The 26,343-nt window shown below is 42.3% G+C and overlaps 1 protein-coding gene across 8 annotated transcripts in view; it reads left to right on the top strand.

The window, feature by feature from the left end:
- Window positions 1-26,343, top strand: part of nav3 (neuron navigator 3) — a 221,088-nt gene that overhangs the window by 157,685 nt on the left and 37,060 nt on the right. For 5 of the 8 annotated variants that reach the window (XM_031306145.2, XM_035996056.1, XM_031306140.2 and 2 more), the window contains exons 13-18: window positions 16,222-16,345; window positions 18,324-18,633; window positions 19,590-20,316; window positions 22,475-22,900; window positions 23,615-23,656; window positions 26,147-26,301. In XM_031306145.2, the coding sequence (XP_031162005.1) occupies window positions 16,222-16,345; window positions 18,324-18,633; window positions 19,590-20,316; window positions 22,475-22,900; window positions 23,615-23,656; window positions 26,147-26,301 (1,784 nt within the window). The remainder of the gene's footprint in view (window positions 1-16,221; window positions 16,346-18,323; window positions 18,634-19,589; window positions 20,317-22,474; window positions 22,901-23,614; window positions 23,657-26,146; window positions 26,302-26,343) is intronic. The other 3 variants (XM_035996053.1, XM_035996055.1, XM_035996057.1) reach the window with 3 other exon arrangements.

The following is a 26,343-nucleotide window of genomic DNA, read 5'->3' as shown; positions in this document are numbered from 1 at the left end:
AAGGAAGTACAGTGTCAAAAATACAGTTACCTTTGGCTGTGTTTTTCTTTTTCCTTTATGCTAAGAATGCAGTAAACATTCCTGAAACTGAGCATCTGCCCCAGAGCAGCTGAACAACAAAAGCTCAGATCTCTCCTCTGATCAGTCTTTTTTTATAAACAATGCTGAATTCAGCCAGCTAAAAGCCCCTCTCTAAAAATACCCTCCTGTCATGCAACATAGATGAGCGAAATGCTCGTGGCTTTACTGTCAAGAAAAGACGCTGGAGGAGAGTGTCTTGACACCGACAGGCTTCCCGTTCTCAGCAGAGACATGAATAAGTAACCGGGCCTCGCTTTTTGCATTCTGGCGTGTGTGTGTGTGTGGGGGGGTGGGGTGGTGCGCGCACTATCTCTCTCTTTCTCTCACTCACGCTCATGTTTGAGGCCTGGACTATGGCAGCTGGCTGTGCGTTTTTCGTTTAGTTTTTTTTGTTTGAAGCTTTGGAGGATTGGAGACCAGTTTGTGTGCGTATGTGTGTTGTGGTTGTGTTGCCCATGCTTGACAAAAAGAGAGCTTCTTTGTGTACTTGTCCTGGACTACATTTTAAGTGCGTGTGTGTGTGTAGATTTCTGCATGTGTGTGTGCTGTTGAGCAAGAGGATCCCGGCTGTCACTCTGCAGAGCAGTGACAATCGTGGCGAAGCTACACGGCTCTCCAGTGCTGCCGTAAGCAGCAAGGAGATTTGGAGGAGAAGGTTTTTTTTTGCCATCAATGACAAAGCCGGTCGTTATATAAGTTTCTGTGTAGATCATCTCTGCCAGGGCCGCCACTTAGGAAGATAATATCTGCACCTGAAAGTGCAGCATGTCTACCTTTCTGCTTTCTAGCTTTCTAAAGTTTTCTGGCACTCGTCAGTCTCTCTCTGTCTTTCAGACATTTGTCTTTCTTCAGTCTTCCCACCTTAACGAAGAGCACACAGACTAAACTTAGCAAACTGTGGCGGTAGATGAAAGAAGTTTTATCGCCGGTTTGAGTACCCAGCTGTGTCTGGCTCATGTGTGTGTTCATGCAAATGTGTGTCCTCACTTGTGCAGGTGGTTGCATACAGATACATCTTATCTCAAAAACAGGCAATTTGCGGCCCACACAAACATGCACTAATTAACATCTATTCAGTCAGAGTAGCTCAAGGGAAAGTTTCCATTTTTTTGGAAGCTAAGTTTTCCTCTCATTTCTTATTCTCTGGCATTGATTAAACAGCATCTGTTTAATCTTCCATTCTGGATGATCCTCTTTATTTATCATTAATCTAAATAAGTCTCTTCATTTCCTCCAGGGTAAGCTTGATATATCATAAATTACTGTACTCACTGAATTAATAAGTGAAGTCAAGTAGTTACAGAATGAGCAGTGATGAAATAAAAAGACGTCCTGCCCTACTTCATTTATTCTGGATGTGAGTTTTGAGGCCAACAAACCCTGTCAAACTCAAATGATTGAAGTTATTCAGTGTTTTCCCCAGGTTAGGTGCAAGTATTTGGCGGTTGGTTTAAGGGTTCTCCCTCAAAAAAGAAAATGTTACGTTTTTCAATGAAAGAAAATGCTTTTCACACCATTTTGGACCATTAATATTAGAGGTATGACGAGATCTCCTCGCGAGGTTAAAATGTGACAAGACTTCTCGTTGAGGTAAAAATGATGCGATATCCATCACAAGTGCAGAGCAGCCACCAGTAGACGGAGTCTGACCTGGTTGGTCTTATAATACATCTGGCTTTGAAGATGAGTCTGGCTTGGACCTCTAAATTAGCATAGAAGATCCCGTCTGTTCGCCAAAGTTGACTCTGAGTTCACTTTTGCAGAGCGGTAGCGGAGTTGCAATAGTAAAAAGCTGCCAGTAAAACCCAGCGAACGTTAGAGGGTACGGCCGCTCTCTCTCTCTCTCTCTCTCTCTCTCTCTCTCTCTCTCTCTCCCCCTCTCTCACATTGATTTTACATTAATTCGGCTTAGATAGTGCCCATAACGGCTTGGGTGCTGCGCCTAAGCCTTATAATGGTATAACAGAAAAAAACCCTGTTATATTTTCCCACTCCACGCCTCAAATGTCCACAGGTGCTGTTTCACTGGCTAAATATGAGCCTTCCAGTTTAGCTATCTGAATTCAGCCTTAGATGAATGGACATCTTTGTCCATATTTTTACACAACCTCACTTTTTCTTTGTGAAAACATCCTCTTTTGTGTTTGTAATATGCATGCTTTATTAGCATCCTAATTATTCCCCTAAATGTAATATCTTTTTAACAAACTGACACTTTCAACCAAAATTTGACATACTGTATATGAGATATCAGTGCTGTGCTGTTAGTATATTCTGTTATGGCAGCTTGTCCTTCTCTGAGCCTCTCAGCATGATGATCTTTGGGCCATATGCCCCTGTGTCTGTCTGTCAGGGGCAGGTTATTCATCTGCTCAGACTGAGAGGTGAAAGGCAGCATGGCCCTCATTGTGTTAGCGGAAGATCATAACCCCATTAATTTTGAGATATTATCACAAAAACTGCAGATAAATTACACCATATTTTAGAAAGCTGTAGCCTCTGGCAGCCTTTTTATTATATTTTACAGTGCAAGCCAGCTGAAAAAAACTGCTGTAACTAACAAAAAAGCTACAAGCTACTTCCAGCATCAATGCGTTCATTTGGATTTTTCAATTTCACATTTTAAACACAATTTAGAACTTAGTCATTGGTTAAAAAAATCTATTGACATTTTGGGAAATTCGCTAATGTGCTTTCTTCCCGAGACTTAGATGAGAATATTGATACCATTCATAGCAGTACGCTAACATGAAGCTACTGCGAGCAGCAAGTTACCTTAGCTTAGCATAGGACAGAAAACCGCTAACCTGATTATGTCCAAGGTTAAAAAATAATCTGCCTACCAACACCTTTAAAGCTCCTTAATAAACAAACAAGTTGTTAATTTGTGAGTTTCCATGGTGCTTTTAGTTGAATTCAGTTATATTGTGCCAGGCTAGCTGTTTGCAGTCTTTATGCTAAGCTAAGCTAAACTAACAGGCTGTTGGCTCCTGCATCATATTTAAGGGAAAGACATGACATGATTCTTTGTTAGTTTTCACGTTACTAACGCATTAATGTCCATATGTATATTAGCATACTAATACACAGTCTGATAAACCGCTGAGTTCTTTATGAGGAACCAGCAGCCACTGTTTAATAATAATTCACAAGATATTAAAATATAGAAGAGATTCAACTTGATTAAAGACGTTCACGATGCAGAAAGGTTCATGACGGCAGCAGACACACTGGGGATGTCCCAGCCTACGTCCTATAGGTGATCGAACCCCCTGGACTCATCAGGTTGGACCCGGGGGTGACGAGGCTGAAGGCGTAATGCTGGGTGAGGTCAGACCGGCCGGTGTATCTTTCGGATTGATGACAGGTCCCACATGGTCAAGTTCTAGATCAGCTCACACGGGTCGTTTCAGCCTCAATATTTGCCATATGTCTTTTTTATGAATGTTAAGGGACTGTATGAAAATGATTAGGCTGGGCACACTCCCAGTTTTCTGACCTTCCTTCTCCCACTGATGATTTGTCATACATCCTTAGCTTTAACTGTTGTTGTTTTGTACAGAACAGAGGAACAATGCAATTATTAAGAACCCTTTCAGAAGCTTTGGACATCCTCCTGTTATGTCCACAGTTCAGGGACCAGTCAGGAACCTTTACTGCATGCTCCCTTCTCTATCTCTATGTTTCTTGTCATTTGAATGCATTACGCGATCTGTTAATGGAAAGTTGCCCAGCTCTTCAGAGGTCTGACTCTATGTGATTTTTGGGAAACGGTGATGCCATAATGATGACTCACCTTAAAGTGACACAAAGGTGACATAATAGGGTAATAAGCCATTTATATCGTTACCTTATTATTATTATTATTATTATTACCTAGTGCATAATGCATGTGTTGAAGAGGTAACACATAAAGAATGTACAACACCCCATGTGAATTCATTGCCCAGGCCATTCAGTCATACTGTTGACAGGCTTGACATTTAGGAGATTTCTACCTGGAATTATATATTTTGAGTGTAAGGTTCATATTTGGGTGCCCCTAAATGCCTAAAACTCCACATGTAAATACAGTGTGTCAAACTGTTGTACCTCAAAGCTACATTAGAAGTAATGTGATGTAAGAGAACATGAAGGTGACCCGTGGAACTTAACTGTGCAGTGATGTGGTGCTGTATTAGAAAGAAAGCGATTACCTCCATTACCCGCAATGGTTCCAATATATGTCGAGCCTCAACGCTTTGGTGATTTAAAATTTTAATAATAAGTTTAACAAATAAGTTTGTCTGGTTAAAAGGCCAGAGTGTTTACAGAGAGCTGCAGCTCGTTTGACTGTTGATGCAGAGCTTGTGCCCCCGAGACTTTATTTGGATTAGGAATTAATTCACGAGATTGAATTGTCTCCATGCTTTATGAGTCATAGTGTGTTCTTTGTGATGCAGTTGGAAACAAGTTGTGATAAAAAGGAAAAAGAACCATAAAATTAAAGCATCACATTTAGCTCTTATCATTTCCTGAATGATGGTGTGTTGTAGGCAGTTTTCCCTTTCATTTTAGCAGCTTGTTTTTATTCTATTCATAACTTTGAAAAAACTATTGGAGCATTTGAAATCATTCTCTATTTTCTTAGTATTTTCACCCAGCAGAAGTGACTTGGGATGGTCTTAAAAGTCTTTGGTGTAGAGACACTACAGTATCCCAATGTGGCTGTAGATAATGGGGTTCACAAAAGATGTGTCTGCAGTACTTCTGTCTGTATACAGTTTAATGCAAGATAGATTTTAGGATAAGTAGACTATGGGGGACTTCTGTTGCAGCTGCATCAATTCATCAGGTTTTTCGTTAGGAAAATTTCCACGGATGTGACTCCATTCATCATCTGATATGCCTAATGAGTTTGTGAAGATAAGTATCGACGAAGTTCCTATCATTGCTAATTCACTTTAGTGCCATGGAGCCTGACTCTGTTGTGGATTATAAAAATGTAATCTTGTTAAATGACGAGTGTTATGGTGTAATTATGGCAGTCGGACATTTATGAAGTCGCATATAATCTATTGTTGCTTGTGTTGTTTGTTTTTTGATCAGTAGAAAGAAGACCTGTAATTATGCAAACAAAATATCAATGGAATCCATATCCAATACATACATTGTGTTTCTAACCTCATCTTCATCATTAATCCTAAAAGACTTGATCTGTTGGTGTCAAGTTTTAAGTGTCAGGACAGACATACAGTACAGTGTTTTCCCTAGGTTTGTGGAAGACTTAGCTGCACATATTTATGGTCCTCCCTCAAAAAATGTTTACGTTGTTAATAAAAAAAGTGCAGTTTCACATCATTTTAGCTCAATATTATTACCATATCTGTGTCTAAAACGTTGAAAAAGCTAGAGCAGATAATAAATAAATAACACTTAAACAGCTTAAAGTCAAAAATATGCTAAAGAAGCCCACTGGGGAACAACTACAATCAATAGATCTGAGAAAAGTAATTCAGTTCGTTTTGATGATTTTACATTCATTCGGCTTAAGTGCTCCCCAAAATGGCTTGGGTGCTGCATCTAAGCCTTATAATGGTAGGGAAAACTCTGCAGTACTCACTTAATTGTGGCAACTCTGTCAAGTCTGTTTCCCGTAGAGAGACAGTCAGATGTTGGTTGTTCATCATTGATTGTGGACACAATCCAAGATCACTGGGGGTGGGATTCTAACCTCAACTGAGGGGCTTGGGAGAGCTGCCATTGTGCCGCCACTGTCTATCAAGGTGTAATGCCATGATCCGAGAAAGATAAAGGAGTCCCTGTGCCAGAACAGTAGATGATGCGAGGTTTGCACATTACATCCTCCCAACAACCCATGATGACGTGTGCAAATCGCTTGTTTTGTCTGACCAACGGTCCACAACCCAGAGATATTCAAGTTACTATCATAGAAAAGTAGAAAAAATTTGAGAAGAAGTTTTACTCGACTTCGGCTTCGTTTCGGCTCTTCTTTAAGCTTTTCTACTGTTGAATTTTGATCATTTGAAGTAACAGACCCAATCACGTTTGTTTACAATACAATAACCTCCGGGTAGAAAACTCCTGTGTCCCGTACATACAATTTAACGGCGCTGAGCAAACGAGGACGAGGAACAACTGCATATACTCTCATCTCATTCATCTAAAGTGCATGTTTGTTGCGTTCATATTCAACACTATCCCTAACATTAGGTTGGATACCTGATTTACCTGCTGGGCCACAGACAAAAAAAACAACTCAAAAACTCAAACTAGCAGTCAGTCCGACCGGCGGTAAGATGTTGCCCTTATATTTGGTTCATTAAAGACGCAGAAAAGCAACACAGTGCAGAAAATAAGCACAGCAGACCATGTTTAAGCATATATCTTTAAACGTTATAGTTGCGGCTGAAAATGACAACAGAAAGAAACAAGTTTGCCGATTTCGCGTATCTCCGCTATTCAAATCAACTGTCATTTGTCTACCTGGACGTGATTTTTGTGTTAGTTTGACGTCACGGTGATTCGGTCTATAGACCAGTTGGTTGTTCCTGGTTTGAAGAAAATACAAATATGTTGTGTACAGTGCAATGTATTTAAAAAACATGGTTAAGTGATTGTATCTCCTTCCAGGCTAAGGAGGAGGTCAGTGGTTGAGCCGTCATTGGGTTGCGAGCTCTTATGTGGACTGTTTGTTTGCACATTTGCCAGCAGTTTGTAATAGACTTGAATCATCTCCTGCCGGGGTTGCATTAGCTCGCCATAAACCCCTCGCTGCGCAGCGGCTAAAGATTTTGTTGTCGTCTTTGACTGCATTGCAGTAGGAAGCCTGGACGTTTTTAACCAGCCCAGCCAGGCAGCGCTGACATCCTGCTGTCTGTCACTGCCTGGCAACATACACATCTCCAGCCCCTTCCCGCCAAGGTCACTCTGTTCATTTCTTTAATCGAGTTGTGCCGAGCTGAATTGGATCCCAAGTCTGATCACTTTTTTTTTCAATATGCAAAAGATGTTTTCTCTTCCTGTGACACGGTCTTAATAATCCGAAACATCTTGTATTTAAACACACGCCTGCTTTGCTTATCTCTATCATCCTGTCCCATTTCACAGTAGTAGATTCAACCTGTATCCAGTTCATTTTTGCTCTTTCCTGAAAAAACAATTACACTTCCAGCATCAGAAACAAAGGTTTGTTTGCAATATATAGAAGAATTTGCTGGTTATCATTAGCAGTGACCCGAAAACGATGAGGATGAGGCAGGATGGCTCATAATGTTTGTGATCTCTTGGAAGAGAATTCTTTTTCTCCGGGTGGCATTTACTGCCCTCTGACACCAGACTTCAGCAAATAAAGACTGGCCAGCACTATGTGACGGTAAGTTAGGGTGGCACTGATGTTAGTCTTCCTGGATAAATAAATATGAATGGACCAACTCCAGCAGCTCATCGTCCTTTTCTTCTTGCTGTACTGCCCGCCATTACAGTGCTTGAGAGTCATGAATAATGTCCCAACACTCGGCTGTATGGACAGACTTTTCTGAGCATCTCACGTATTATGCATGAGATCACTTCCAGTCAGAGGCATTCGGCAAAGACAAGGCACAGTCGGCTCTCATCCTGCAAAGCCTTCCTTGATTTTGGCTGGATTCTGCGATGTCATCCTGCTTTAATTAACACTTGGTATCCCGCTGCTGACGACATGTCTGATTGCCTTTCCAAGGGCTGACAGGCCCATCCTTGTAGGGAGGGGAGACGAAGAGAGAGGAGGGGGAGCCAGAAGCAGCAGCAGCAGCACGGGGTGAAAGTGGAAGAGTGAGGTAGTCCTTTCTTCCTTTGTCTCTCGTTCCCATTTCCTCTCTGTCTCCCAGTCGTCTCACAGCTTCCAGCTTCTCTCCCAGGTAGGGTTTTGCCTCCTGTGGTAGTAGGCACGGTAGGGACACAGACCAACGCAAAGGCAGCGTCCATCCCACTAGAGGTGAGTTGACAGCAAAGCCAGAAACTATTTTGCACACACACAACCTGTAAACAGCTGATTGATGCTTCTTGGTGCTGTGAGTTTGTGTGAGTTGAGTCGGACTGTCTCGTTTGTACTGATAGGCTGGCTCTTTTTGCACTCCATCGGAGTCAGGCAGAAAGTGAGCCTATCACTGGCTTTGGCAGCCCACAGACAGGCAGGAGAAGAAGAGTAAAGTCATTTGCGAGGATGTCTTGGTGTTTTCTCGTGTTTAATTGCAAGAGCTCAGGGGCATTAACTGGGATTATGGTACAGGCAAATGAGGATGAGTGCTTTCCATTTACATCACAGAGCCCTGCTCTATATGTCTGTGTGTGGGAGAGAGAGGAAATACTGTGCATTTCAAAGTTTGTGTGTGACAGATTGTTGTCATGGTGGTTGGAAAAGGACGTCTTTGTTGTGGCTTTTCTTCTGGGGGGTTTCTACTCTGAGCACTGTGTACATTTAGTGATTTATTGTGGTACCTGAAGCAAGCATCCAGAAAACACGACTTTGATTTTAGGCCTTTATCTGATTTATGCCTTTATGTATTTTAGACAAACTTACATGCAATTGAACAAGCTTTTTATTTTTTGTTTTGGACATTTTCTGCTTGTATTCATTGACCATCTGTTGTGTTTTTTGTTATAATGTGGGTGTGGTAAAGTCATTGTAGACTGCAGGATAGATTAAGGTCCATAGAATAGTATGAATGAACTCAAGTAGACTTCAGTTCCCACAGTATGAATACGTAAGGAACCAATGGAAGTGCCAAGCTGCCCAGTAAACAAGTAAAAAGAATGGCATGAATTGATAATGAAAAGGTTTTCAGTCTCACGATTAATATTACATTCACAATGGAGGTATTTGGGTTGGCTTTTATTAGACCTTGGTATGAGCTTTAGTTCAGAGATAATATCTCTGTTGTAGATAAAGCTTATTTGTTCATTTAAAGATGCTCAGCCCACTCTCTCAGCCTCCCATTTCCTGTCAATCAAGCAGCCACAAAAACCTTGTTCCAGCTTTGAGAAAGAGTTGTTTATTTGTACACAAATAATTTAAACTGTAGACGATCAAAGGATGAGGAAAAAGGAATTCATTCACAACGTGTTTTTTACTTTTAATTGCTCTTTTATATTTTATTTTTAAGTCTATTAATATATTTATCCACAGGAGTTTTCAGCCAAAGAAACAGAAACAAAAACGTAAAAATGAATAAAATTTGAGTTAGGATTGATGATATATATTCTCCATTAAGTGTGAAACACAATCCATTCATGAATCCAAACTGGTCCCAGTGTCTTCAAATGCCATTACATGTGAGCGTTTTTTCCCTCTGTTTGGTTACGTAAGAGGTCCTCTGAGTACGCGTTGCATTCTCCAATCTGTAGACATCCCATCTTCACTTACTTAAACACTATTCCCCCCCAAATATTTATCAACCCCCTCATCAAAATCTCATTAATGTCCATGATATAGTGTAATCAGCGATGTTATCCTTTGTTCATGCTGCTAATAGCATCTTCTCCTCTGGGCCGTTGAAAGAACAAGACCAAGTGTATTGAATATTGCATGAGATAATATTTGCATGGTTGAGTGGAGCCACAGCAGTGCGTTTATGGCATACTGCAAGGCAGCAGGCAAAAATCAAGGATTTGCAATAGAATCTGCAAAGAAATAAAAAAGTATTTGAAAGAGTAAACATTCATTTGTGTGGTGAAGTTGCACCTTCCCACCCGCTGCCTTTAGCTGGAAAGCAGCTCTACTCAAGCTTTTTGGTGTTAAGTGCAAGATTTTCCCCAAAAGGTCTACAGTAGGGTTTGGAAAATCAGGTCATACCTTGTTATAGCACTAGTTACCATACACTTCCATATAACCCCTGCTATACACTGACTGATAAAAAGGTTGCACTATGTAGGGCATTACAGTCTTAGGCTTTACAGCTGTGTTTGTCCAACGCGCAGAACTATCACAAGGGACATACATTGTGTTTTCAGATGGATTTTGAAAGAGACACTGATTTGTTTGGCGCTCATCTGCCCATTTTACTGCCTCTCTTATGAAAACGGGAGAGAAGGAAAATATTCTCCACAGCGGTCTCCTCTCAAGCATTCTGCTCAGTACATTGTTGCTCATTGTTAATTTAGGATGTTATGACACAAAAGTCCGGCTCACCCGGTTAGGGTTATTGAGTTCGGCTGTGCATCTCTCCCCCCCCCCCCCATAAGAGATGTGGTGACGTGCATGTGAAAGTGTGGCATCTGAGGGGAGGAGCTTGGTTAGACACGGTTCTGTTCTGTCAGAGCTGATCCAGGGAATCGGCCCAATGCGATATTCAACCCGTTACAGTGAGATAGGCTCTCAGGAGGAGGAGCGCAATTTAGTTTTTGTTCTTGTTTTGATATCGACCCTTTATAGCTGGAAAATCCGCAGAGCACGGATGCTCTTCTTCAGCAGTCCCCAGCTTCCCATTCATACAGACAACCACGGTCATCTGTTAGTGTGCGCTGAGCTGCTCGGCACTGAGGATGGCATCATAAAGGTTTTCCCTGCCCTATCTGCGGGGTTTATGGAGTTGTTGGTGCTCCCTATACTTTGGAAAATGGGCGCTGGTGCCATGGCAGGGAATAAGCTACCTCATTTCTTTTAAAGAGGAGTTGTATCCTCTTGACTTAAAAGCAACAGCTAAACAATATCTGCTACATAGCATTCCCTGATAGAAAGTGGACATGTTTATATGTTTTTATAGTCTACTTTTACATCATTGGCATCTTAAACTGGGGTTACAACCGTCTTTAATGATGTGACATCTTTTTGGGTGTCTATGATACCTTGTCCGCTTTCCCACAGTTCTGAGGACAGCTAACATTCATTGAGCGGCTACTTTATTTTAGAAATACTGACAGTTCACTGTGGCTGCTGCTTCTTGTTTCATTACTCGTCAAAAAAAAAGACGGTTGTCTTGTAAAAGCATTTTTAATGAATCAGTGCTAACCTCAGTGACAAATGCATTATATTTTCTGGGAATGCTTCACATTTAAAACCACCCCATGTTTTGACATTTGAGGAGGAAACGTTTTATTGTCAGACACTGGTGGCTCTGGGTTGGCTGAAGGAGAATAAACAGGGATGCTGGATAACATGCTGCATCGCTTCCTGTGAATCCCTAATGTGCAATTTTAAAGCCAGCACGGGTATGGTGGGCCCCGCCACTTAAAATGGAAACTACTATATAGAGAGGTAATCGTAAAATGTACATACATGAAATGGTTATTCATGGTATAGTATTAATGGTAAATTCAATCAATAATTGACAAAAATGAATAATTACAGATTATAAATGATTTAAAAATTGAGTTTTATATACTTATTTTTTATTGTTTATAAATCGTACAGCTATAGTGCATAGTTTCTGTCTTCCCAATGAGGAATTCTAAGTAATGACAACAAAACTGTCGACGCGTCCACATGATACAAGCCTTCCTTGATCGCGCACGGCGAAAATAATAAGTTATTATTATTATTAGAAAACAAACCAGAGATGGAATACCTAAAGCTCCTTTAATGGCCTTTCTCAATAGCCCCCCAGTAGTAGCTGTGGGAAGAGAGCAGCAGTGTACACAGCCAATCTGTACATGTGTTTTGCCCTCTAGCTTTGTTACTATCTCTACAGCATTACCTGAAAGCTTTGAGGCCATTGTGTTCACAACGTCTTTACCTATGATATGTCCATTGTTTGCGTCTCCTTTCACCAAGTTCTGCTTTTTATTGTGTTCCATTATACTCACTCAGTTGGGTAGTTAACACTAATTTGCTTAAAGAATTACATTAAGAAGCGAATGCAAAAGCTAAAGGGCATCTTTACGTTGTGATTATAACTCCAAGAGCTATTCCCTGTGACTCATTATGTTAATTAAGCAAGAATTATCCAAGAAACCCATAGTTCAGACTAATTCTCCAGAAAGAAGATTTTCAATATTGTATTAGAGAGACCACCATAGGGGGAAGGAGCGATATGTTGCAGCCAGGGGAAAAGACTCTTTGCATGTTTAGATAAGAACTGGAAGTCAATGAGCTTCTTCACAGCCATCTGCCTTGCATATTATGATGATAGACTAACCATCCTCTCACTGCTGTTTCACCATTCCCCTCCTTTGTATTACCCAAGTAAATGTGCAGCATTTCATGCTATCAAGTCCAATTTGTCTCAGTTTGGAGGAAATGAATAGTGACATGAAAAAAGTGAACCTTTTCTCACTTTAAAAGAAGCTTGAATGATATTTGTGATGTGCAATTAGGCACAAGGAGCAATTAGCACTAGTAAAATTGTTTGTCTCTGAAAATGTGATGCGTGTTTGATCTCAGAACCAATATTTTTGTACACCAAATAAATATAAGTATTTATAGAGACCGTTTTTGTGTATGTCTGCAGGCAAAGGCTGTGTCTTGGAGTGCAGCCAAGTCACTTTGGACTGCTTCATTTTGTTGGAAGCATTACATTTGGCTCTGACTGCCCCTGTTGTCTGTCACGCACTGAAGGCTGGTCTCAGAGGAAGCTGCAGAGTGCACGGCACCTCCCCTGTCACCATAAAGCTGAGCACAGGGTAACTTTAAATCAGATTGTCAAGGTGACCGGGCAGCCGCTGTTGCCGCCAAAACTTAAAAACCCCACCCAGCAACAACTCCACATTTAACCTCGACACTCGGATATGTTCCTCAACTTGCTGTTGCCTTCTTGGAAACAAGCAGTCAGCTGCTGTCAGATGATGCTGCCCTCAAATGAAGACAAAGCCACGGCATCAGCAAAGACAAGCTTAAGTGCAGATGAGAGGAAATGATTAAAGGGAAACAAGCCAGGCATGTTTCAAAGCCATCGATTTCCACAGGCTTTGCTTGCAAAAGCCTTGTGTGTGCGCAGAAACACTTTGTCCAACAGTCGGCTCGACTTGTGTTTGATATCAGAGCTCCACTCAGAGCACTCAGCAGCAGCCTCTTTTTTATTAAAGAACTGCAGGAAAGATGTAGCTACACGACAGCAAAGCTCCGATTGACAGCAAGGATGCCATTTATTTTTCTTACGACACGCTGCTGTGTGCTTTAAGCATCCATCTCTGAGGCGCTTCTCCGATAATGGCTTTGAATTGAAGGCATATTAAATCTCAAAATGACAGATTAAGGATGGCAAAAAAAGGAAATTGGTTATGATGATCAATAACACAAAGGCCCATTGCCCTTTTTCTTCTTTGTGGTTTGTTCTTTTCTAAACACAACAGATTTTTAGCCACTTGACCACAGAAAAGACTTACAGAAATGGGTTGTTTTATTTTCCTCAGCCAAAAATGTTGTATAACTCAAACATATTATATGCAGTTATAATATTCCATCCTGAAACAAAGCCTGCAGTTTGTGCTTCTATGCCGAGTCATAGACTTTGTCAGATTTGGGCAGTGAAGATAAATGCTGCTCATTCTCTAACTTTCATATGAGCAAATCAATTTCACACTGCACCAGTGGACAACTGGGTTGCAAGGTGTCTGCCCTGCCCTGCATTCATTACAAACCCTTTTACTGGTGTCTGATCAATACAGACCATCTATTCATTTTTGCATGTAGCAACTACCTTTACATATCCATACACAACTTAACTTTTATGATAGCAAGATTGTTTCACGTTAAGATGTTTTTTATTTTATTTTCACGACTATTAACACTCCATTTAATAAAAAGGATGCAATATAGCTGATCAATGGCATGCATGTTTTAAGCACAACAACTCTTATTGTTATTGATTGTCTGAGCAAACTTTAGAAAATCGATAACGCCATTATCATCCCCGGACCGCTGGTGTTCATGTCCGCACATCTCCGGCTCGCCCACATTTCTTCCTCCTTTGTGAGCCTTCTAAAGAACGACTCATTATTCTCCAATTTTCAGGCAGCTGTCGGGTCTCATCCTCGTCTGCGATGAATTATAGATGGCGAGCTGAATTGACTGGTTGAAAAAAAGTGTAATTAGCTTCTTGAAGTAGTTTCAGATTTTTATTTAAAAAAGAAATCATTTTAAATGCAGGGTGTGTTTGGAATTCGTCAGGCTGAAAATTCCCATCAGATGAAAGGATCTTTACTAAAGGAAATAGTTGGCTCTTTGTAATCTGTCACAGTTGTGTCATTTTGTGAGCATTGATTTTCATCTTTCTCGCTCTGCCTGCTGCACTGCTCATTCATTATTGTTCCTTCCACATTTAAATTACACTCTTAAGAATGTTTCAGTCAGATTTGTCATGCAAACTAAGGCTGGAGTCACACACACACACACACACACACACACACACACACACACACACATACACAAAGGCAAACGCACATGCACATGCAGTATTTCGTGCAGTATCTGTGTATCTATACTGTTAGTGTGTAAGCTGTCACAGCTGCGGTGCTGGCTGCCTGTCTTCTTCTGTCTTTGTGTGTGTGTGTGTGTGTGTGTGTGTGTGTGTGTGTGTGTGCGTGTGTATGTGTGTGTGTTTGTGTCTGTGTGTGTGTGTGTGTGTGTGTGTGTGTGTGTGTGAGAGAGAGAGAGAATATATTACTATTGAAGGTGATTTATTGTGTCTGATAGCTGAAAAATGAGTTTGCAGATTAGAGAAACTATTGCAGGAGCGTCCGAGCTGTAAATTGTAAATTGTTGTAAATAAACAGAGTAGTGTAAAAAGTGATCCCTGTTTGATCCATACGCTCCTCATTTCGGGAGCTCTTGGTTTCTGTCACCCTTCAACAACAGCTAAATAATGAAGGTGCCAGACAGTGAAGATCTCTTTATTCCTCCGCACACTCAGAGTTAATGAGAAGCTTAACAATTAATGAGCCAATGCCGATTTTTTTTCTTCCTAAAAAAAGAACTCAAATACCCACAAGTCAATTGGGCCCTCAAAAGGAGCACAGCTGTTTGAAGAGACAAATTGGGCAGTTACAAATGATCTACCGGTCTGCTAGCCTAGCTGGTGAGAAAATTATACACATACTTCATTCCAGCTTTTTTTCTGCAATCCTTCCGTGACATTTCAAAGTTTTAATTAGAGTGAAAAGATGAAGATGGCAGATGGAGCACTGCTGTATACGACCAGATGAAACTGCAAAATTAATATTTTCTTTTGCTAACATTAGCTATTTACACAAAAAAACATATTAAGCACCACGAAAATTTGTTTTGTTACAGCGTTCACAAACGTTAGTTGACGTTAGCTTATCTGTGTTGCCAGATCGAGTTTGTTGCTTAAATGGAAAGAGGTCTTGAATAAAGTTGATTTTCTCCTGATTCAATTGTCTGAGAAATTTCATTTTAGTTTCAGATTGTTCAGGAGATATGTGGCTTGTGAAAATGGGTCCAATATTTGCTTTGGTGACTATGGGGCGAAAGAATACTAATCATAATATGTGTTCACATTCATTTCTCCCTTTGGAGTGAATACACTTATAGTCTCGCATTGCCAGACCTTCCTCCACAGCTCTGCGGAGGAGGGTCTGGCTAGTCCACACAGCATTCCAGGATGGGAGAAAAACGTGCTCTGGTTTACTGGCAGTTCTTTAAACCAATCACAATCGTCTTGGGCGGCGCTAAGCATAGACATACATATCTACGCTAAGCGCTGGACGGAGCAACGGCGCCTCTGCAAAACAGCCTCGGGAAGGAACTTGTTTTGGTGGAACGTGTACGTTCAGAAGTTGTTTTAGTCGTGCAAGAGAAAACTCAGATTGGACAGATAGTCTAGCTAGCTGTCTGGATTTACCCTGCAGAGATCTGAGTAGTTAACCATAGTCCTCATAAATCCACCAGAGTTTAGAACGCCAACACAAAGAAAGAGGAAGGTAACGGATATCCGGCCAAAATTAGGGACATTCAGCAGAATTTCCGGCGGCACCTGAACAATCCCAGAAAATGAAATGTCGTGGATATAGTCTAATACACTCAGGACCTGCTGCTAGTCTCCTAAAGAGGCGTGGCAGTGGTGAAGACCACGTTACACAGATACAGGAAATTACTCTGAGTTGGGGTGTCTCCATTCTAAACCGTCCTTGATTTACTACATAAACTAGAAAAATGAACTTACCGACCTCTACTCTTCCCTCTCCTCTGGTCCTCTCCTCCTGTAGTTGGGACGACAGCAGCTCTGTGAGCAGCGGCCTGAGCGACACGTTGGACAACATCAGTACCGATGACCTGAACACACCCGCCTACTCCGCTGTCAGCTCATCACGCAAAAGCAAGGGAGTGCAGGTAAGGACACAAGCACTAACCTTTTAGCATTGTAATAGCTTTGGTTTCTCCTGTGCCATCATCAGGTCAACATTTTAATTTCTCAAATACTTTGGTATTCTGCTATATAACGAATGTGATTCCCATCAGCCTCAGCTGTACTTTGTTTAGTGCTAGTTAGCCAATGTTAGCATGCTAACATGCTAAACTAAAGGCCGTTACAGACCAACCAGACGGCCGACCGTCGGCAGAAAAAGCAGTTGGACTGATCAGTCTCCCTGAGTTGGTCAAAAAAGTGCCTTGGAACATACCAAAGCGACGAGACGTAATACGTCTCCATAACAGCAGGTGGCGCTAATCTGTATTGTTGTCCAAAAAATGAAAACCGGCAGCTGATTGGACGAACGCGTCACGTGGGTCTGGCTACTGCTTCAACCGGCCATTAATGGCGACTCATTCAGATTACGATCTCATATTGTACTTAAATAGTTCACCGAAGCGTGTTTCTGAAAACATTTTAAGCGAGAAATAGGCCATGCAGTTGCTAAAACTGTCTTCATTTCAGATCAACAAAGGTCAGTTTAAAAGATTTTCGTCAGATTTTGAGAGGCTTAGTCACGGTCATCCCGCTTGCCATTTCCGGGTGAGTCCCGACTGCCCTGTCTCCGACTGAGCATGTCAGGTCGGCCAAAATGAAGGTCGACAGCTCCAACCGACGACAGCACGGAACACACCGAACAGACTCAAGTCACTGACCTCGCCAGACTGTCCAACATATAAACATATACATGCTAAACATCCACATGTTAGTATTGTCATTGTGAGCATGTTTCCGTGCTAGCATAAGCATTTAGCTCAAAGCACCGCTGTGTCCAGTAGACCTTCCCAGGATGGCGAAGGCATGAGCTGCCCTACTCTGCCTCTGATTGGCTTAACCTGTTATTTTTACCCTAGCCAATCTCACTCCTCATGCCTAAACCCAATCAACGAAGGCAACAAAGTACTAGCCAATCAGAGGCAGAGTATGGTGGGCCATGACTTTGCATGACTGGTTTGTCCCAAACAAGAGAATAAAGTCAGGAAATGTTGGCAGATTTTGACCATTCTTTTTTTAACGTGTGTCTTGTGAGTCCCTGAACTTTATGAAAGTGCAATACTAAATCACTTGAGTACCACTTTAACACAAATCATGCCAGGGGAAGTTTACAAAGCAGTTACAGATACTGATGCAAAATGAGATCTAAAAGATGGAAATCAAGTCTCATTTTGTGATAAAAATAGATTGAATTGCTAGATCTGACTAAATTTCTTCATCAAATGCGGAGTTACGTACATGCTGGTTTAGCATGAAACCAAGGCCAGTCTGTGTGTGAGCTCTGACATCACAGCTGAGGGAATAAACTGTGAACTGAAGGCCACTGCTCAGCTCTCCCCACCGGCTTTTGCTGTATTCTGCCAAGTATCTTTGGCCTCTCATGAAATACTCAACAGACTGGGCCTAAGAGACTCTGGTGTTGCTAGGGAGACTGGCCATCTGTCAAGGTAGGCTAGTTATCACTGCTGTGTGGGTGTGTTTGCATGTGTCCCAAAAGATGAGATCTGGACATGGGTAATTCCAAAGATAGCTATGACTTCACACACAGACACACACCCCGCTGCTCCGCTTGTGCAGGGACTTACTGTATATCTCATTGTGGTGGCTGTGTGTGTTTAAATAACGTTTCTTAAAGGATCATACCGAAGGTTTATGTTTTAGACTATTAACTAGAAATATCCAATACTTTACATCATTCCTTAACAATTTTCTTAAGTATGCCAAGAAGATCTGTCCTTACATGGTACCGTAGTGGTGAGCAGGTAGTATTTTTAAACTCCCCCACTGGTGTGTTTAAGGAGACTACAAAATTTGAGATTTTAGTACCATAGTTTCATTATTTTACTGAACAATCTATCTTTATTTGCTTTCTTTGACACCCACCACCATCACCCCCCTCCCCAGTCCCAGAGAGAAAGCAGGTCCAAGCATGCAGAGCAGGAAGTGAGCAGCAGCTGGGCCGGAGCCGAGGACCTGAAGAAGGTGGAGGAGGAGCTGGACACAAGCATGGACCCCAGCAGCGGCTCCTCCCGCTGGAAGCCTTCCTCATCCTCCTCTTCTTCTCAAGCCCAGGGCCAGTATGAAGACGCCAGTCAGAAGGCCGCTGCCCTGGCCCAGATGTCCCAGACGGGCTCGTGGAGGAGGGGCATGACGGCTCAGGTTGGCATCACACCACCCAGGACTAAGGGTACCTCTGCTGCCCACAAAACACCAGGTAGGAGTTGTTGTTTTTCTAATCTAAAAGTGGAAATGAAGTACAATAGGACACTCAATGTGATGTAATGTGAATGTGTTGAATCTTTATTGAAAAGAAAAAGTGAAAAAAGAGTTGACACTTTAAAGGGAGAGAAAAGGGTGGAAAAAACACTTTTTACTTATATGTCCATGTGATGATACAGGTAGTAAGACAAAATGTCCAAAGGCTACAAGTTACCAACACAGAAACAGTGTTTTTCATTGTATTGGGCCCTTAATATATAAAGTATTACGCCATGTAGGAAATGTATGAGATAATCTGTCGGCGCTCACAGCAGAGAGCTATGTGACACATGCCACTATACTGGTGAGGACTGGCGGGTTACATTGACTGTCGCAGAGTATGCCAGGCAGACACACAGCTGACAAGTTGCCTGCTAGTCGATTAAACAGTAAATGATCGGTTAATGAGGGGTTGGCTATCGGTCAGAAAAAAAATCAGCATCCCTACATCATTCATTTTATTATTTAAACACTATGCTTTTCCTCCAATGACACATCAAAATGTCTTTAGTAAAAAGGGCCTATAATGTGCCTCACTTTTATACTAATATTGATTTTGGTGGAACATGTTTTAGAATGGAGAGTTATGATTTGCAGCGGATTTGTTGCCTCTGCCCGAAAACTATTTGATGATTTTTATTCACTGATACCTGTGCTTGGACACTGTGCAGCTGCTCTTTCATTTTCAGATCACTCAGCAAGTTTAGCAGTTTTGTTGCATATAAGTATTGCTTTTCAATGCAGCTGAGCTGGGATAAACAGGCCTCTGGCTGTTGGCCAACATGTACACTAATTTGGCTTTTCTTTCCTGAACTGTGGCACCACAGGTGATAAAAACAAGTGTTGGGCCAAGAATCTGCTGAGGGTAATGTTTTTGTATTTATGCTAATACGTCTTTATGCAAATTGACAGGCAAAACTGATGATGCTAAGGCCTCTGAGAAGGGCAAGGCGCCTTCCAAGAGTTCAGCTGCCATCCAGCGCTCACCCTCAGACGCTGGGAAGAGTAGTGGAGATGAAGGTAAGAAACCTCCCTCTGGCATCGGACGCCCACCCACCACTGCTTCTTTTGGATACAAGAAGATCCCGGGTCCCAGTGGTACCCTAATCACCTCCAGTGGTGCAACGCTCGCCAGCGGCTCAGCCACCCTGGGCAAGGCGCCCAAATCCTCAGCTGCCCTCGGCAAAGGCACAGGCATCGGTGGTGTGCGTAAGACCAGCCTGGACGGCTCGCAGCCCCAGGATGACGGCATCCTACTCAGCTGCAGTGGCTCCAAAGTGACCCTGCAGTACCGCTCTCTACCCAGACCGGCCAAATCCTCCAGCGGGGTGGGAGCCGGGCGCAGTGGGCATCGCTCCAGTTCCAGCAGCATCGACTCCAACGTTAGTGGCAAGTCAGCTGGAGGGGCAGCGACACAAGCGGGTGCCAAACGCAGGGATGGAAAAGTGGGCTCAGACCGCTCCAGTCCCATCACCATCAACCAGACAGACAAGGAGAAAGTGGCGGTGTCAGACCAGGACACCTCAGCTGGACTATCCACCTCCCCCAAGTCCAGCCCCACCTCCAGTTCAACAGGCCAATCAGGCCTCAGGCAGCCCGGCTCCAAGTACCCAGATATTGCTTCTCCTACTTTCCGCAGGTCAGACACACAGCACATGCCTACAGCTTCTGTTCTGTCTTTGTCCCTGGCCATGTGTGTTTCTACATGAATCAAGCATTTCATCACATGCTGAACTTTTTCAGTCCTTTGATTATTAGCAATAAGGGATGCTTTTCTCAGTACAGCAAGCATGCCTTTAGCTGCAATATAAGTTTAGGTCTTTCTTCGACGATTCTGGTTTAATCTATTCATTATAATGAACTGATGTTTGTAGTGCTCAGCAATGTTTACCTGATGCAGACTGTTCCCCAGACTCCTGTAACAGATAGGGGCATTTATTGAAGACGTCATCTATAGTGGTGTAGCGTCACCATGGCTAAAAAAACTACTCTGTCATCTCTGGCAAATTTAGATATGTTTGGATGCGCCAAAATGAATTTAAGACACTTAATAAATCATGTTTTAGCGCCTTCATAGAAAGATTGATTGAGCGCGTTTACTCGGCTGCACAGCCAAGGGCTGTCATTACATAGATTGTTCCCTGGTGTAGGTGATAAACCACTGCAGATGAAACATATCTTTACTCCAAAGATGAAGGGGTGATGGCTTTTCATTTAAGCATATCCAGCTTAGCAGTCTTGATCAGAACAGACAGGAGAGAGGAGTTTCTCGGCACGCCAGTCCCTGACTCATTAGAAGCATGCGCTCTGCAGGCGTGTCCAAACATGCATCCCATCCGATTTGTCAAGCAAACTTGTTTCATCTGCATGTCTTCAAGCCTCTTCTTTTTTCCCTCAAGAGAGCGTCACTTATATATTTTGTGGGATTGCGATGACAGACTGGGACCGGCGAAATATGAGTAGCAGGCTGTCTGAACATATGTGGGAGGCAAACAGAGTTGAGTGGCCTAACAGATTAGGTTCTTTAAAGTCACAGGGTTGAAACGGGCAAAGCTGTGAAAGCAGATGTGTTGATGTAAATTACTGAGAGTTTGCAGCTAAAATGAGGTGGAGTTTGCTGTGAGGGATACATGTGTTGGGAAGTGTGCTTAGTGTTTTATCTGTAGTTTAAAGCAACATTGGATAACATTGTTATTTTATGTGTTTTGGCACCCCTTAAGTTTCCGAGTGCAATTCACTTCTACACCGCTGTGGTAAATATTGACAGATGTACACGTGCATTTGTTATTATTACATTACTCATGATCAAAGATGAGCGAGTCGACAACTTGGCTAACACAGCCAAACATCAAGCAAGTGCAACAACATAAGACATAGCAAACCAGCTAATATAACTTACTAGTCCAACAGTAAGATGGCCAGCTCGCCGTTTGTCTTGCACCCTTTTATTCCGCAAAGCTCTTCTTAAGGACTACAAGTCCCTCCGAGATTTACTCTTGTCCGGCGGCCTCTTGCTCTGTCCTCCATAAATGTCTCTTTGCCTCTGCCATGATGTCTGTAGAGGCTGCCGAACCCACCAGCATTCCCCTCCGTCCGGGCCTGACAACCTCCTCCTCCCAGCGACCCAAAGCTCCTGTGCTAGTAGTGTTAACACCAACACTCCCTGGGTGCTCCCAGCTCCCAGTCCTTGCACCACAGCTAACTAGCTGACGGCAGCTACAGTTAGCAGCCGGTAGAGGCTAGCTTTACTTTAGCTACAAGTAAAGCTTTCTGTCCATCAGAAAAACTCACTAAATTCCAGAGAGTCAAGGCAGAGCAGCCGATAAACCTCAGAGGGAAAACCAGAAAACATTTTCTCCATAAAATAGGATCCAGTTTCACCAAAAAAAAAAAGTTTGTACCCGCTCACCAAAGTTACAAGAACAGGCGTTCGGGGCGCAGAGTGGGAATGGCAGGGGAACCATTCTCCCTTACAAGTCAGTGTAGCATCAAAATGATTTTAAAGGTGTTATGTGAAGGTCAAAAAGTTTTGCAATGTTGCTTTAAAGTTGGTGTTACAATAAAGATGTGGGGATGTTTTAGTAGCTGTTTTTCACTCTACTGCAGTGATCCCTGAGTTTCTTGATGCGTGTGACCAATGCAGTAATACAATTTCATATAATATACATTAGATAAGCTCAATGTAATCCACTTTCTCAAAGTACCAAAGTTCTTCATTTTCCAGTATGGATCTTACAGATGCTCATCCCTTGTCCTTGAGCATTTCTAAATGACTGCACCAACCTCTCTACCCCCAGATTGTTTGGCACCAAAGCCAGCAGCAAGGCCAGCTCTCCGGGCACTCCCGACTCTGGCAAGTGCCCCTCAATACTGGGCAGCCCCCACGGCACACTGGCAAGGCAGGCCAGCCTGGACTCACCATCCTCTGGCACTGGGAGCCTGTGCAGCGGTGGCGGCCTGAGCGGTGGCAGCAGCCCACTGTACGGTAAAACCCCAGACCTGTGCACTGACTCCCCGGCCTCCAGTCCGGCCTCTGGCCTCTCCCTGCCCTCCAACTCTCGCCCCTGGCCTGCATGTAGCTCGTCAGCTGGCAGCAAGGACACACTGAGTTGCCAAAGCATGACCAGTCTGCACACCAGCTCTGAGTCCATTGATCTGCCGCTAGGCCACCACGGGCCCAAGGTTACACGAACCGGCAGTGTCAAGTCCACCCTGTCTGAGGGGTGAGTAACAGGGAATACGATCGGGCTGAATCGTATTCATTGTTTCATTTGAGTACAGAGACATAAAGTATATCTCTCTACCCTAAGATATAGACATACAATGCAGAGGAAGCCTAAGTAATATAATTAGAAGGAAAAAAATCACCCATCCAGCACACAGTTTGGTTGAATTTAAGTTTCTTTTTCTGGCATGGTTTTTGTATTATTATATATCATTTCCAGAGTCTAATCCTTTTAATACTCATTTACCCAACTGACCTGCCAACAGGTTGTCTGTTGCATTGACCAGGTACTAAGTGTATCTGGGATCACCATTAAAGTTAGTTGTGGGTCCAAAGCCATGCTAGAAAAAGTCCCACAATATATCCAGATCATTTCAGACGCTCATTCCCATGAGAAATCTTTATCAGGGTGTTTCATTGCTTTGTCCACATACTGTGCATGCAATACATTACATAGCGAAGAAGACATAAGGCACAAATTTATTTTCCCTTGCTAGTTTAGCTGTATGTCTCAAAAATGAAACAATTTATTTATTTAAATTGGCCTGTTTAATATTTGTTGTCTGTACATGTTTCTCCATTGTGGATGTCTTTGTGTATGTGTGTGTCGAAAGTCAAGTTGATGTGACCAAAGAGTATTTTTCTCATTTATCACCAAAGTCAAATGTTTTCTGGTGTCCATCTAATTCACTCATTCTCTGTGTTTTAACAGCATGCCTCTTGACAGAAACACGCTTCCCAAAAAGGGACTGAGGTACAACTCAGCCAGATTCCATTCTCAACCGTTCTTCTTTTATTCACTCAAGCTCATTAGTACACATTTGCATGACAATAATCATTCTGATAGCAAATGTACTTTCCATGTTGTTGTATACATGTGGCATGGTGTTGCCCTATAGCAGTGATTCCCAACCAGTTACCTATAGCTACCCCAAGGAGTACTCTTCTGCAATTCCTTGAGCTTATAAGGTAATGTGAAGAAGCTCAACTATTTTGAAACAAATATATGTATGTAGAAAAAAACATGTATCCATATATTGAGTAAGCTATAACAGTAAGGGATACATGGTTGAAAAATGTAGCTAAAAGTAATGGATAAACAGTTACAATAGCTTAAAATAATGGTTAAACTGTTAAAATTGTCAGCCTAAAGTATTGGATAAACAGTTGAAATAGTTAGCAGTTGAAATAGTTAGCTTTAAGTAATGGATAAATAGTTGAAATAATTAGCTTAGAGCATTGGATACACAGTTAAAATAATTAGCAGTTGAAATATTTAGCTTTAAGTACTGGATAAACAATTGAAATAATTAGCTTAGAACAGTTGAAATATTTAGCTTTAAGTAGTAGATAGACATTTGAAATGATACGCTTTAAGCAGTGGATAAACAGTTAACATACTTAGCTCTAAGTAATGGATACACATTTGTAAATAATTAGCTTAAAGTATTGGATAACAGTTGAAATAGTTAAGTTGAAACTTTAAGTGATGGATGAACAAGATAACTAGCTCTAACGCCTACATGGTTTGAATGCAATTATTGGAAGTTGCTGAGGTACTTTTTGAAGGGGTACTTTAGTTCATCTGACAGGGCTGCAGGTGTGCAGTTGACAAAAAAGGTTGGGAACCACAGATCTATTGATAAGCAAATCTTGTGATTATCTCATGCAGCATTCACACTGCAGGACCACATTTCTGCAGACATCTGACTAGCTGTGAATTTGCAGAATGCATTATGCAATACATAGAGGAAAAAATACAAAATACATGCTCATCTGTTCTCTTATATTTTCCAACACACTTTGGTCACCTTATGTACCCAGTAATAGTGTTTGACTTAACTAGGGTGTCTTCCCAAACCTCAATGAAGTAAGAAATGTTAACCTATTGTTTTACCTCCACGAAATGCTGTGGCACATAAGTAATGATAGGTCTCTCATGTTTCAGGATCTGATTTTGTACCACAGATCCTAAAATCCACATTAGATTATAACTCACTTTAGGTGAGTCTAAAATTCTGATGCAGTAAAAATGCTGCCTCAGATGATCAGTCAGGAATGCGTTTGTCTGTCCGTTTGTATGTCTGCCTCTCCATGTGCATCCTCATCTGATTCTCATCATTTAGAAATGGGGCAAACACAGTCGCCATGACAGAGCAGTTCTTCCTCAGCTCCCTAAAATGGCCTAAACCTCCTGATAATATTTGCTCTGCTTGCCTAGGGGGAGAAGTAGAATGGATACTTTGATTTTAGCTGCGACTAAAGAGACTGAAACAGAAATACCATAACCCATTCATCACAGTGACCCAACCTCTGTAGGGAACAACCTCTCTAGCCAATTATACAGCACTGCTGCAGAGGGGTTGGATGGGGCATGCTGGTTTCAAACCATTCTTTCATTTCGATGGCATTTGGTGCTGATGTTCTTTTTGGGCCTTAAAGCATCTGATCTCATACTACACTTTATGCCTGTTGGATGGGATGTGCAGTACAGACTGCAGTGTTTTCTTCTCAACAGTTTTTTCTGATCACAAATGTTTTACGGCCGTCTGTTCACATCTTATACCAGACAACATTTTCTGCCTGATCTTTAGATATCCTACAAAAGGAGCTTAGATTAGTAATTGCCTCCTTTAGTCATATAAATAAGCATATTTGTCCTGCTTATGGGCATTTTGTAAGCACAAAGTACACTGAGTCAAACACTGACCCGTGGATATTTCAGTCTGTTCCATTTCAACACCAGTGAGTGACGAATGCTGCTGTGTCACACTATTCAACACTATTCACCACCCAATCCCTGGTGGGAAGAATACGAAGCACAGGCGTTGGGGGACTGGAGCAGGGTCAAATGTGACAAGTGTAGTAATGGGGGCGTTGGAAGGAAGTCGGCTCTGAAAAGGGATGAGTGCAAACTCAATTAACATCCTCAGAGGATTAAATATGGCCAATTGTCATGCCTGCGATAAGGCGGCCTTCTGTTGCTGAGCCACTTTGGAGCTGGGGAGAGAAGAGATGAACGGCAGTGTCAGTGTGTTTGGTAGCTTTGAGCCAAAGCAGTGTGTATATACAGTATAACTGAATGTGTGTGTTTGGATGCATGTTTTTTTTTTGCCATCTGCTCACATGCTTCTATTATGTAGCTCTGCACTCATTTCATCATCACAGAAACTGCACTACTTGGACTTTAGACTACCAAACGTCTCTTTTTGCCTCGGGTTTACTGTGTCTTCGTGGGTTTCAGGTACCCTCCGTCCTCCCGGCAGGCGTCCCATGAGGAAGGGAAGGAGTGGTTGAGGTCCCATTCAACAGGGGGACTTCAGGACACAGGCAGCCAATCCCCACTGTCTCCTGGAGCTTCCTGCACCACTACTGGAAAATACCACTACTCCAACCTGCGTACGTCTATACGAATAACCTCTAATTGTAGCACATCTGGAA

This window comes from Sander lucioperca, chromosome 20 (assembly GCF_008315115.2).
Source record: "Sander lucioperca isolate FBNREF2018 chromosome 20, SLUC_FBN_1.2, whole genome shotgun sequence".
Classification (NCBI taxonomy): domain Eukaryota; kingdom Metazoa; phylum Chordata; class Actinopteri; order Perciformes; family Percidae; genus Sander; species Sander lucioperca.
The sequence above is the reverse complement of the archived record's forward strand: the minus strand, read 5'-3'. Positions and strand labels throughout refer to the sequence as shown.